The following is a 15,081-nucleotide window of genomic DNA, read 5'->3' as shown; positions in this document are numbered from 1 at the left end:
AATAAATAAATAAATAAATTTTTGTAAAAAGCTAACAGTTTCTGTCACATATAGTAAGCTCCCAGAAGAGCCAAGACAATTTTGAAAAGAAAAATAAGATGAAGAACCTGTTCTAGCATTTATGAAGGCTTATTATGAAGTTCTAGTAACTACTAGTAAGTAGAATATGTGCAAGAAATATACAAAGAGATTAATTGAAAAATAGGATACTTCAAAGTGCATATACACATAATATACATATGCAGACACACACACACAAACACAAACACACACATATCTGCTCTTTGAGAGAGAAGGCATAACAAATCAATACAGAAAGAAGGAACCAGAAAGTAGTTCATGTTGGAACAATTTGCTTGAGAACTGCAGAAAGAAAAAACTCGTCACCAACGACTCAGGTCACAAAATAAACTCAGACGTATGAAAGAGTACATCTTTCAATGTACTCTTGAAAAATACTTGAGATTATTAGAAGAATACGAAGGAATGTGTATTTATGATTTCTGCAAAGGAAAGTGCTTTCTAAACAGGACATACACACACCAAATACACAATCACAAAGGAAAAGGTTGTTTAATTTGACTACAACAAAACTTAAACTTGAATACAATAAAAGAAAATGAGAGATTGACAAAATTAATAACTGGCAGTAAACCAATATCTAGAATACATCATGAACTCCTACAAATAGGTATGACCAAAAATAAAAAAAAAATCAACTGGGTACAAAAATCTATTTCCAGAAGTCTAAATAACCATCCAGCATATAAGAAGATGCTCAAATTCTATGAAAAACAAGACAATGCAAATTTAAATAATGAGATACCCTACACACTCTATGTTTGTGCATAATTTGGCTCTGGGAAGCTGTACATTGTTTTCTGTATGTTCCTGTTCCACCTCAACTTTCAAAGGCCTTGTGCACCCAAGCCATAAAGGAGACCCTCTCCATTCTCTTACCCTTCCCCCATCCATAGACTACTATAGCTTTTTGCTCAGTGCAGTGCTTGAGATATGGGTAGGAGGAACTCTAGATTTCTTGCTCCAATTTCAGTATTAGATACTATAGATCTGGCCCTTGAGGTGAGGCTTCCTCAACATGTTTTTCTCCCTACATACCAGCCGATTCCCAACTTGTATCTGTTGAGAGGTTCTGGACCTATGAGAGTTTCCTTTCCCCTCCTGTGGTGAGAGCCTGTCTCTGCTTTGTATCCATGCTGGGTCCTTGTTGCAAATCTCGGCTGCAACTTATCTTTGCTTGGGAATGGGGACTGGAAGTTTCCCACCCCACCTGCAGTGGTAGCAGGCTGTTGCTTTTTACTAGGTGCAAGGCTTATCATAGAGCGACGTGGTTTCCTTCCTCTCCCTCCAAAAAGTGGCTTTTTGCTTCTGCCCATAACTTAGCAGCAGTAGAAGTTTACCTGGAACAGTAGTAAGGGTTGGGGGAAGGGGTAGTTGGTGCTTTACAGATTGCCTCCCATTAGCTGCTGATTTTTGCTTTAACTCCTCCCCAAGATGCAACAACAGGTTGTTTTGTGGGGCTGACAGGGATTCCTGTCCTTCCACCAAGGCTTCTAGATTTGCCCTTTGGAAAAACTATTCTGAGACATGGGTGTATTTTGTGGCCTGGGAGCCACTGGGGGTCTCTCAGGTTTCTTGTTTGCATATGCACTTTAAGTTCTGGGATACATGTGCTGAACATGCAGGTTTGTTATATAGGTATACATGTGCCATGGTGGTTTGCTGCACCATCAACCCATCATCTAGGTTTTAAGCCCCACTTGCATTAGGTATTTGTCCTAATGCTCTCCCTCCACTTTCCCCTCATCCCCTGACAGGCCCCAGTGTGCGATGTTCCCCTTCCTGTATCCATGTGTTCTCCTCGTTCAGCTCCCACTTATGAGTGAGAGCATGAGGTGTTTGGTTTTCTGTTCCTGTGTTATTCTGCTGAGGATGATGGCTTCCAGTTTCATCCATGTCCCTGCAAAGGACAAGATCTCATTCCTTTTTATGGCTGCATAGTATTCCATGGTGTATATATGCCACATTTGCTTTATCCAGTCTATGATTGATGGGGATTTGGGTTGGTTCCAAGTCTTTGCTATTGTAATTTTTTTAATAATACTAGGTGAAACCTACTAAAAAAAAGAGTTCTGTGCAACAATTTGTTGCTACAGTCCTTGTCCCCACACAGGGGATTCCTTAAAAGTCCAGTCATGGCCGGGCGCAGTGGCTCACGCCTATAGTCCCAGCACTTTGGGAGGCCGAGGCGGGCGGATCACGAGGTCAGGAGATCGAGACCATCCTGGCGAACACGGCGAAACCCCGTCTCTACTAAAAATACAAACAATTAGCCGGGCGTGGTGGCGGGCGCCTGTAGTCCCAGCTACTCGGGAGGCTGAGGCTGGAGAATGACGTGAATCCGGGAGGCAGAGCTTGCAGTGAGCCAAGATCGCACCACTGCACTCCAGCCTGGGCGACAGAGTGAGACTCCATCTCAAAAAAACAACAACAACAAAAAGAGTGGTATATGTGTAGGTGTTGGTCTGGGTGCAATCAGGGGACAGAAACTACCCAGTAATTAAACAAAGTAAGTTCAATATATGTACTATTGAATAGTGGCAGGAGAATAACTATAAAAATGGACTGAGAGCTCAAGAGGCCTTCCTAGGGTTGAGGGAGAATATCCAAAGAAGAATAAACATGCGGAGATAAGGTATTCATAATTGGATAAGGTGTGGTTGAAACGCACTGAATGTCAGAGAAGCCTGAATGGCAAGCTGTGGACACCAGTACTGGAGTGCACTGCTTTTGCAACAGGATGGCCAAAGGAAACAGAGCTTTGAGGAAAGGGCTGTAGCTATCTGGGGGCTCCCAGATATACTACTGCTACCCAAGTCAAGAGCTAGAGGAAACACACAGTGAATCCTGCACACTATAGGTACTTTGCATTGGAGAAAACAATTTACTCAGTGGAGAAAAATACATTCTATAGAAACCCGGCAAATGAACTATTCTGATACCTGGATGGCATCAGATGCCTGCAGTGTCTCTACTATCCTCTCTGCTGAAACAGTATAGCATTATGCCCACTGGCAAAGGAAAGTACTTAAAGGATTCAGATCCATTTTTATAGAGCAGGCTATGCAGAGTGAATTTAGGGCTGAGACAGTAAATTGATGACTGGCACAGGGCATCACAAATAAATGATGGAACAGAGTCTACAAGTGGGGAAGGAAGGAGAGCATGGGAGTAATGCATTGCTGACTGGGAAACACTCAGACTCTTTGCACTCATTTGCAACATTGGAGTATTCAGTGACTCTTTTTTTGTTGTTTGCAGGATATTTCTTCTTATTAAGAACTTCATATTAATTTTATCTTCTTTCTTTTTCGTTAAACAAGACAAGATGAGGAAGAGAGAGATCAGTGTGTGTCAACAAACTTGGGCCTTATTATGCAAGAACTTTCTGAAAAAATGGAGAATGAAAAGAGAGTCCTTAATGGTATGACTCAATATATATGTTGTTCTCTATTTATGATAGGAAAATACCTGTTGCCTGGGAGGTTATCTATGCCACGTGTATCTGCCCCGGCACACCAAAAACACTAAAATACAGCACCTTTATACAACAGAAAATACTATTCTTCAGGCTATGAATCTGTTTTTGAAGACATTTCAATTGACATGGGCTCATAAATTGAGGTCTGAAACCACTGAATCTGGTAGCAATTGAGAAACCAATACATGTTTTAAAAGCCAATGGTCACATTTGTTACTAGTGTCCCCACTCATAGAGACTAGGGTTAAGATACTGACATTCCAAAGATATGGTAAACAATCCAACCCACCACAATGGCAACTGGCATTTTCTCTTTGGGATCTCTTTCTCTTCTTGAAACAATTAGTTTTCTTAAAAAAAAAAAAAAAAAAAATAGAAAAGTTGAAATTGTATTAAGTCCAAGAGGAAAATTAGCATTAGCTCTTATAATCTTACCATGTAAAAAATCTTGATTAAACTTTGATATATTTTAAAAATCAGATAGATATAGCTAAGTAGCATTTTTAACTAAATTGGAATTCCACTATACATACATTTTAAAGTTTTCTTTCCCTAAGATCATGCATTTTGGAAATAAAGTGATTTCTTATTGGGACTTCGCATGTGATCAGGATTTATAACTAATTAAGATACTGTCCCTCAGACACTATCTTATTATTAGAATTATCAGAATGCCCTTACAAACTGGTATACTGTTGAGTTTGTAATTCCAGAATCTTGGCATGTAACCAGTATAGCATTACGAAGCTAGCAATGCCTTGCAACTATCTCTTAAAACACATAGACTTTCAGCAGACTTTAAACAGTTTATAATATGGGATATATTGAAGCTAGAAAAGTATAAAAGAGACAAACTTTACGACAAAATGATTGTGGATGACTAATTTTAAATAAGACTTTTCTTTATCCTTTCTCCTGTATTATATAGGAATGGCTGAACTCATTTCTCCTACTACTTTGTTTGTATATATATCCTCATAGTCATCAAGTAAATGATTTTTCTTCACTGCTTACCATGGACCTGGGACGGGTAGATACATTTAATGAATCCAGATTTTCTGTTGCATACACACCTGTCACCAACACAACCCAACAGATAATGAATAAAGTAGCCTCTGCTCCCTTCCTGGCAGGTAAGTTTTCTAGTTACTTAAGAGGAACATCTGGTGTGAATATTTGGTTAATTTGACTGCAAATTTATGCATTTAATTTGTATTTCAGTTTGATAAATCTTAATGGTCAAACTCTCTGAAGTACATAAATTGGGAATATATCTTCCCTTTGTTGGAAGTAACATCTCACCACTCACTGTGACTGTGAAAGCATTGTCACCAAAATGACATCGTTGCTGTAGTGTAGTATAGTGTTTCTTGTCCTTATAGACAAAGACAACCAGTCTCTTCCTTTCCTAAATTTGATTATAGGAATTTTAACTTTACCTTTTAACACCAAAAACATGTCCTTGCTCTATTTGAATGTTCCTTTGAGTATTCCATATTTCAGATTTTCATCCTTCAGCATTAAGGTGCTTAACGAGTTAAGGTTAAGTAGTTGTTAAGTCAAGTTAAGGTTAAGGTTACTTAACGAGTACCTTAAAGCTGAAGGGTAAAGATCATTTTTGTAACAATAAGTTTTGTAACAATCATTTTTATAGCAATGTTCTGAAATTAGAGGAGATGCAGCCTGGTACAAAGGCAAGAGAACTAAGCTTAGAGTCAGAGGACATTTGATTAAAAGTAGTTCTGAGAGTCCACTGAGAACTGCTGTAATATATATGTGTCTGGAGTGCATTTTGAAAGCCATCAGCTTCTCTTAGCCTTATTATTAGCATATGCAAAATAAGAATAAGAATTTATGCAACAATAAACTTTTACAGTTCGAAGAAATAAGACCTTGTGTTCGATAGGTCAATAGGGTGACTAGTTAACAATAATCTGTAAAAAATAACACTACATTTTTCACAAATATTTCATTTGAGAGTAAGAGGCCAACTCAATCTGTCTTAAGAAAAAGAATCCTTTGTCTAGCTTAAAGGAGCAGAGTATTAATGCGGGATAGAGTTTTATCATCAACGGAGGTACGTCTCTGCCCCTCAGATCTATAGCTTTGTGTGCTGGCTTCATTCACAGGTTGGTTCTACTAGAGGCAGAGTTGGTCTGCAGACTCTCCAGATTTAAGCCCTCCCAGATTAGCAACTCCAGTGAAAAGATTACAGATCATTTCTGATAGTTCACAATAACTTCAAGGATTTTATCCACAGGAACAAATAGGTGACTTTGGGTTAGTGTTGATCTTGGCTCACCAAGAACTAATCTCTTTGGATAGGGGACATGCAGTATTTTCATTGCCCACTTGTTGAGCTCCCAGGTCATGGACCACATCAAAACCACAGGATATGTGAGTGAAGGAAGGGAAGTATCCCAAATGGATCACAGTGTGTTTTTACTAGAAAAAGAACTGGATGTCAACAGATGAAAACAACATATGTCCTTTACAACTATAAATGCATACTTCAAAGGGAAACCTGTGGTGGTTGCCCTGTCATTCATTCACAGGTTAGGTCGAGGGCTAAGATAAAGATTAAAATTAGTGCTATAATGAGTATAAGTTTTAAGCTTTTTATTTGAGATGCTCATGGTAATGGTAACAGGAGAATGATTTCTACATCAGCGAGTAAAACTGTAATGGTTACTAAGAATTTTGTAGAGAATGGCAGATAGGTGTATCCTATTGGATCAGACACACATTCATATGGGCATGATTTTTCTGTATAAATATTTAATTGTTATAATCAGAATAACTACAAAAAATAATGCTAGCAATGCATTTGTCAATAAAGTTAATAGGAGGTTAGTTATTCTGTTTTGGATTATACCAAACCCAGCTGATTGAAAGCCAACTATGCTAATACTAAAAGAAGATTCTCATTAATGAATGGAGATAGAGGTACAGGAACAGTCAGACTATATCCACAGGATGTCAGTATCAGGCAGCAGCTTCAAATCAGAAATGACGGTTGGATGTAAAGTGAGATTTTATCTGATGAATTGAATTATTATGAGTTGAGTTATAATTTTAAAGTGACTTTGAGCTTGTACAACTGTGTGAGTATCCTAAAAACCAGGACATTATTAAAAGGGTGAATTTTATGGTGTGTGAATTACATCTCAATTTTTAAAAGAATATAAAAATGTGTCTTAGAAGGTACTGAGTATTCATTTTAAGCAACATAATTCCCACCAAGGGCGTTCTTCTAAGGAAAACCTACACATCTTGCTCCACCCAGTCACTGGAAGCCTGCATAACCTCTTTTTTTCCTTCTTTGTCAACTTCTGTCCAAATTCCACTCCAGCTTAAGTGAAGGGGTGGCCTGCCCCTCCACACCTGTGGGTGTTTCTCGTAAGGTGGAACGAGAGACTTGAGAAAAGAAATAAGACACAGAGACAAAGTATAGAGAAAGAAAAGCGGGGACCCAGGGGACCGGCGCTCAGCTTACAGAGGACCCACGCCGGCACCGGTCTCTGAGTTCCCTTAGTATTTATTGATAATTATCTTTACCATCTTAAAGACAGGGGAGTGGCAGGACAATAGGATCATTTTTAGGGAGGAAATTAGCAGTAAGACATAAGAACAAAAACCTCTGTGATATGAATAAGTTCAAAGGAAAATCCTGTGCCTTGAGATAAACCTTTTAGCAACATTGTTTCATCCTATCACATGGGGATAAACCTTGGACAATACCTAGCTTTCCTAGGCAGAGGTCCCTGCGACCTTTGGCCGTGTACGTGTCTCTGGGTAGCTGAGATTAAGAGAATGGTGATAACTTTTAACCAGCAAGCTACCTTCAGGCATTTGTTTAACAAAGACACATCCTGCACAGCCCAAAATCCATTAAACCTTGAGTCACCGCAACACATGTCTCTTGCAAGGACAAGGTTGGGGGTAGGGTCACAGATTAACAGCATCTCAAATATAAAACAAAATGGAGTCTCTTATGTCTACTTCTTTCTATATAGACACAGTAACAGGCTGATCTCTTTCTTTTCCCCACACTTAAGTAATTATTAATCTTATGCCTGGATTCTGACCCCTTCACTGGATTCTGTATCCAGTAATCCAGTTCATGCACTGGTTATTTGGAGTCTCTGTGGCCACAGTTTCCAGAGTATGTTGGACTTTTCCTTCCTGTGAGCCATCCAGAACTTGCTTTCCAGTGGCACCTCACCAAGCATCACACCGCTAGCTCCACATACATTTTAATGACTATGCTGTGCATCTTACCTACCAACACTGAATCCACTTCTGATTCAAGATTATAATGTGATATGAACTATCTACCTAAGGTCCAGTTTCCTAAACAGCCCTGAGATGTGTCTGCTCTTGCTGTTTCACAGACGTCCATAACAAGTCCCAATGTCAGGAACTTGAGCTTCTCAACATTACCTCATTCCAAACCACATGCAATTATAATAATAAATATTCATTAAATGCTACAAGATGGCATATTTTTATAAAAACTGTATTCTGTAAAAAGAGCATATTTTGTAATGATATTATTCTATATTCTGCACTCTATTAATATTCTATAATAATAATAATGGTTATTACATTTATTTTACAAATATAGAAATTGAGTAACAAAGGTATTCGTTCATGATGACATAAGTTTGAGAATAAAATTAATTCTATCAAAATACATACTGCTTGCTCCCTCTACATTCGTCTTCAACACTTCCACCCCAATCCAGAACTTTTCTTGTATTTCGTCTCATTTTTCAGTATTAATAAAACAGCCATGTGGCCTTGGACACAATACCTACAGAAAAGAGGGATTCTTTCAGTGATGTCAACATAGTTTCTTACACGTTTTTAAATTTATCACCTTTTTTAGCTTATTAACCATACCATCAAGGTTATTAAAGAAAAATAAATTTGTATAGGCACGTCCGCCTGATATAAAACAGTGCATAATTGCAATTTAAATATCTATCCCTCTCTATTTACCATTTCAACTTTATAGGAATGTTAATTATTTTTTAACAGTTTAATTGGTATAGTATGACACTGTTTGTGATTGAAATTGGCTCAGTAATCACAACATATGAAAATAAAATAACTAATTTTCATGTATTTCTTCTGATTGTATCTAGATGGAGCTTTAGAAATTTCTCTCCCACCCAACATTTTAGTCTACCTTTCTGAAAGTTAATACTTGATTATGTTTTACTTCCATAGAAAACTCTAGCAAAAGCAATTCAACATGACATTCTGAAGTTGTGTCTCCTAGTAATTTATTAACAATAATATTCCCTTCTTGTAACAAAAGGTAAAGAGGTCTTGGGACTGCCAGATGAAGAAAGTATTAAAGAATTCACAGCAAATTATCCTGAAGAAATAGTAAGAGTCATCTTTACTAATACATACTCATATCATTTGAAGTTCTTGCTAGGACACGAAATGCCAGCAAAAAAGGAACACAAGGACCACACAGGTAATTTTCTGGCTCTAAAATTTCACTGCTCTCTATTTCAATTATGTCATAAACCATGTGTGGGAATAGAGGTTAGTATGCCAAATTGGAGCTTCACTATCTGTCATAATGATGTATACATGTCCCTCAACGTTTAAAAAAAATATTCATTTTTGGGCATAAGAACATACTGATAAATGGTCACTATATATAGTTATAGACATATATTTACATATATATATTTATATATGTAAATTTAATATGTATTCATATGTACACACATAGATATTATATGGAATATATGATTGTTAAAAGAAAACAAGGTTGTTTATGGATAAGATAGAACAAACTTCTCTTTAAATAAGCTCAATTGTTCAAATTATACTGCAAGGCTATAATAACTAAAACAGCCTGACACTGGTATAAAAATAGACGTATAGATAAACAGAACAGAATAGACAAACCAGAATGAAACCATATACCTACAATCAAATGGTCTTTGACAAAGTCAAACAAAAACATACACTGGGGGAAAAATCCTTTTCTATAAATGGTACTGGGAAAATTGAATAGCCTTATGTAGAAAAACAGAACTGGACCCATATCTCTCACCATATACAAAATTTAACTCAAGATAGATTAACACCTAAACATAAGACCCAAACCTATAAAAATTCAGGAAGAAAAAACTAGGAATAACCTCTTCTGGACATTGAGCTAGACAAAGAATTTATGACTAAGTCCTCAAAAGCAAATACAACAAAAACAAAAATAGACAAATGAGACTTAAACTAAAAAAAAAAAAAACAAAAAAAAAAACTTCTGCACAGCAAAAGAAACAATCAACAGAGTAAACAGACGACTTACAGATGGAAAAAAATTTGCAAACTATGCATTCAACAAAGAATTCAAAGAACTCAACAAGCAAAACAAATAACCCATTTACCTATTTTTCAATGGTGTTATTTGGATTGTTTGAATTCTTCTTTTTTCAAAAGAAGACATACAAGCAGCCAACCAACATAAAAAAATGCTCAACATTACTAATTATCAGAAAACGCAAATTAAAACCAGGAGATAACCATCTTCCCTAGTCAGAATGGCAATTATTAAAAAGTCTAAAAAAATCAGATGTTGGCAAGGATGCGAAGAAAAGATAACACTTATATATCATTAGTAGAAGGGGAAATTAGTACAACCTTTATGGACAACAGTATGTAGATTTCTCAAAGAAATTAAAACAAAACTACCATTTGAACCAGCAACTTCACTACTGGGTATCTACCCAAAGGAAAAAAAAAAAAACATTATATTTAAAAAGATACATGCACTCATATGTTTATTGCAGTACTAGTCACAAAAGCAGAGATAGAGAATTAACATAAGTGTCCATCAGCAGAGGGCTGGATAAAGAAAATATGATATATATATATCATGGAATACTACTCAGCCATAAATTAAAATATTGATAAATTTGACTAGATATAAATTGTAAGAACTTCCCATTATCAAAACACACCATAGAGATAGTGAAAAATAAAGGCAAAAATTGTGATAAAGTGGCCAGGCACAGTGGCTCATATCTGTAATCCTAGCACTTTGGTAGGCGAAGCCGGGTGGATTGCCTGAATTCAGGAGTTCAAGATCAGCCTGGGCAACATAGTGAAACCCTGTCTCTACTAAAATACACACAAACACACAAAAATTAGCCGGGTGTGGCAGCGTGCGCCTGTAGTCCCAGCTACTCCGGAGGCTAAGGCATGAGAACTGCTTGAGCCTGGGAGGCGGAGCTTGCAGTGAGCAGAGATCGCGCCACTATACTCCAGCCTGGGTGACGGAGTGAGACTCCACCTCCAAAAAAAAGAAAAATCTAACAAAAAATTAATTCCAGAATATGTAAAGATTTACTTTGAATAAATAGGAAAAAGATCAAAAATACAAAAATAATAATTTCATAAAACAACATAATTAAAAATAATTTCGTAAAACAACACAGATCAAGAATAAGCACTAGGAGAGGTGTTTCTCCGCATTAGCAACCAGGAAACTGCATGTTGAAACCACATGTTATATCATTTCACATTCATAAGATTTGCAAAAATTAGCAAATAGAACACTTCAAAGTATGGACAAGGACATGTAGCAAAGAGAACACCTACCCAGCTTTACAAAATTTTTAAATTCCACAAAAACTGAGAAATTTTATTTTACAGTTGATGTGCACATAACCTATAACTCATCATCATAGAAATCGTATTAGTGAAACTCTCATACCTGTGTTAAAGATTTGCAGCCTATTCTCTTCTTCCTGAGGACATAGAATAATTGCTTTTTGTAGCCATAATAAGATAGCTAGACCCAAGGCATTTAAACGCAAGTATAAGTTCTTCACCTTTTCTTACCTGCTTCCGCAAACTAAGGAGTCATGTATAATACAGACAGTGCAACTAACAGTTGGAGGAAATGCCTTCCATCTTAGGATCCTAAATTTGATGTGAATAGAGTACCACCCCACAACCCTCCTACCAAAGACCTCTGCTGAATGTGTAGCCTGAGTAAGAAATAAACTTTTACTGTGATAAATCACTGAGATTTAGGGGTTATTACTATAACATATAAGAGACTATGCTGACTAATATAGATATATTTACAAGAAGACGTATATACAGATTTTTATAGCAGCAGATTTTTTTTCTGGTAATCGCAAAAAGAAAAAAGGAACTAACCAAATTATCATCAACAGGAAAATGGATAAATATATTGATTTACATTCTTGCAATGGGATTTCATAACCATAAAAAAGAAGAAAAAATTAATTGGGGCCACTTATATACATTTCAAAATCATAATATGGAATAAATGAGCATAGTTCATAATAATTATTAGTAGAGTTTAATTTTTTAAATTACATATGTAGTTTAGAGATATATAGTGGCATATGTATAAACACAATGTTCAAGAAAGCAGTTAGCTAGTTAGCAACTTGGTGCTAGGGGAAGTGCACAAGAGTTTCTAACTGTATTTGAAATGATGCATTTATTTTGCAAATTTGTAGTGGGTCCTTGTGTTTTTATTGTATTTTTATATCATTTGTATATCTGAAATATTTCAAGATCTTATTAAAACCATGTTTCATGTAATATGCATTTAATTCCTATACTCAATTTTAATTAATCTTATTCAAGGATATCTCCTTAATATAGTTTACTATTAAATGGACTGATAGCTCTTTTTAAATAAATTCTTTTCTTCCAAAGATATTCTGATTAGCATGATTTAAGCATAGTAAGTAATCTTACTTGAACTTCCATTTGCCTATTATGCCTGTGTTATATCCAGTGTTAGAAAACGCTTTTGTTCAGTGTTTCTCAATCCATGTTAGGCTCTGTGAACTTTTGAAAAACATTAAAATATGTAGTTTTCACAATACAAATCAGAAAAGAGAAGAGATCAACAAAATTCTTGATCAGCAGAAAAGCACAGGACATGGTATGAGAAAGTTTAGAGTGTTATAATTTAATGTAAAACATTTCCTGAGAGCGCTCCCCCCCATGAGTCTGCCTGATTCATTTTGAGAATCATTATAACTTATGTTTTCATAAGCTTTGAGTCAAAATAAGAACATTTGGGGCCATTGTAAAGTCCACTGTTTGCTATAATCAGTATTGAAATCATGTTTCAATAACATAGATAGTGATGTAATGATAGTTATAATTTGTTTTTTCACAAAGCTCATTGTTATGAAACAAATGAAGATGTTTACTGTGAAGTTTCAGTATTCTGGAAGGAAGGTTTTGTGGCTCTTCAAGCTGCCATTAATGCCGCTATTATAGAAGTGAGTACAAAACGTTCAATGTAAACTAATGTTTAATGCCAGTTAATGATATTAGGGGCATCAAGTTTCATGAAAGGAAATGTAAGTGGACAGCCTTGTTATTTCATTTGCTCACTCTGAAGTTTACTGAAGTTTCTATATACCATGGAATGTAGATACAAACAGAAGAAAAAGCATCTCATTCACGGACTCAACTTTGTTGGGAAGCCAGGCATATAAGAAAACTATTAGAACAGAAGTAGACTAGTACAGAACTATAGATCAGGTCTTCATAAGTAAATGGGTAAAAACCTCAGCCTTAGAACGCCATGGAAGAATGCCTAATTGAAATAACATTCTAGCTTGAAGCTTGAGATGAGGGGTGGCTTACTGAATATATAAATTCAGAAAAGACATGCCAAGCAAATCATAAAGTAATGTTAGGCAGGGAGGTAATGAAACACATAGTGAATTCTGAGAACGGTGAGTCACTCAGACTGCCTGGACCCAAGCTCTCAGTGGGTCAATGGCAGGACATAGAAGTGGAAATACAGGTTAGCATCAAATCCCAATAGGCCAATTATACATCCATAGGAAAATAGACGGTTAAAAGAAAACAGCATGCTATTCATTAACATACAAATTTTGCTTATTAATGCCTTTCTTCAGATCACAACAAATCACTCAGTGATGGAGGAGCTGATGTCAGTTACTGGAAAAAATATGAAGATGCATTCTTTCATTGGTCAATCAGGAGTTATAACTGATTTATACCTTTTTTCCTGCATTATTTCCTTTTCCCCATTCATTTACTATGCATCTGTTAATGTCACAAGAGAGAGAAAAAGGATGAAGGGCTTGATGACAATGATGGGTCTTCGGGATTCAGCATTCTGGTGAGTCAAACACAACACAAATAAATAAACGGAGGAACTCAGGAAAACTGGGACTCTTCAATGCATCTTTTCTTTTCTTTTTTTTTTTTTTTTTGAGATGGAGTCTTGCTCTATCACCCAGGCTGGAGTACAGTGGCGCCATCTCGGCTCACTGCAAGCTCCGCCTCCCAGGTTCACGCCATTCTCCTGCCTCAGCCTCCCGAGTAGCTGGAACTACAGGTGCCCACCACCACGCCTGGATAATTTTTTGTATTTTTAGTAGAGACGGGGTTTCACCGTGTTAGACAGGGTGGTCTCGATCTCCTGACCTCATGATCCACCTACCTCGGCCTCCCAAAGTGCTGGGATCACAGGCGTGAGCCACCACACCCGGCCTCTTCAATGCATCTTTATTAAAACCTGTTCCTCCACAACCAAGGGGTACAAATAAGAGATACCTACACTGAATAATTTCAGATCATGAACAAATTTCCACTCAGTTAATTTCAGTGGGGAGAAATGCTCTGCAGTGATGGACAAAAAAAAAAAAAAGGGAAATGTATTTTGCCTCTTGAAATTTTACAGGACTAAGTAGAGAGGCTGGTTATTTAATATATTTAACAATCTCTGACCCAATTATATCTAAATCTATTTCAGATTCACTGCACCATGAAGGAACTGCTATAGGAAATAAGATAAAAGGGGACAGAACGTGCTAACATTTAAGAAAATACAACCTCCATTATGAATGATATTGACTTTTTTAGAAAGGAGGAAGATAATCTTTTAAAGAAACCTAAAAAGTAAATAAAAAAACTTTAAGAAAACAAATAAGGAGCCAAGTGTAGAATTTTACAGAAAAAATAATGTCACAACTGTCACACATCAGTGTCCATTTAAAAAAATTTGTTGCCATGAATAAGAAAATGCCACTTTTAAACATTCTTTAGTAACAAGGAAAGAAATATAAAAATCCTTTATCCCCATGAATGGTATAAATTGTCATTGGTGTAATGTTTGCCAGGCTGAGGCTGCGTGTTACTGTGCTTCTCCGAGTTAAGGAAGAAGACTGGGGTTAGGTTTCTGGGTGATTGTGAAGAAGGCATAATGAGGAATGACCATGGCAAGAGAGGCATAAACAAGATAGACATTGGTATCTGTACCAGACAGAGGTGGGATGTGAGCTAGGAGGGGATTGGAAGGGAAAAAGAAGCCAAGGACCAGGAGCTCCTTTGAGACTGAAGAACATGGTGGGTGTACCTGAGGGAATGAGCTGACGAAACAGGATGGTGAATAGGGACTGGGTAGTGTGGGCTTAAAATGTTAGAGGTTGGGTAATTGCAAGAATGGACAAGGTTCT

At 36.6% G+C, this 15,081-nt stretch overlaps 1 protein-coding gene across 3 annotated transcripts in view; it reads left to right on the top strand.

The window, feature by feature from the left end:
* Positions 1 to 15,081, top strand: part of ABCA8 (ATP binding cassette subfamily A member 8) — a 79,108-nt gene that overhangs the window by 5,086 nt on the left and 58,941 nt on the right. For 2 of the 3 annotated variants that reach the window (XM_025362789.1, XM_025362788.1), the window contains exons 2-6: positions 3,405 to 3,505; positions 4,491 to 4,695; positions 8,889 to 9,053; positions 12,764 to 12,867; positions 13,516 to 13,742. In XM_025362789.1, coding sequence (XP_025218574.1) covers positions 3,410 to 3,505; positions 4,491 to 4,695; positions 8,889 to 9,053; positions 12,764 to 12,867; positions 13,516 to 13,742 — 797 coding nt within the window. In that variant the 5' untranslated portion in view covers positions 3,405 to 3,409. Of the gene's footprint in view, positions 1 to 1,170; positions 1,325 to 3,404; positions 3,506 to 4,490; positions 4,696 to 8,888; positions 9,054 to 12,763; positions 12,868 to 13,515; positions 13,743 to 15,081 lie in introns of those variants that run through there. The other variant, XM_025362787.1, reaches the window with a different exon arrangement.

The sequence above is a fragment of the Theropithecus gelada genome, chromosome 16, assembly GCF_003255815.1.
Source record: "Theropithecus gelada isolate Dixy chromosome 16, Tgel_1.0, whole genome shotgun sequence".
In the NCBI taxonomy this organism is placed as follows: domain Eukaryota; kingdom Metazoa; phylum Chordata; class Mammalia; order Primates; family Cercopithecidae; genus Theropithecus; species Theropithecus gelada.
The sequence above is the reverse complement of the archived record's forward strand: the minus strand, read 5'-3'. Positions and strand labels throughout refer to the sequence as shown.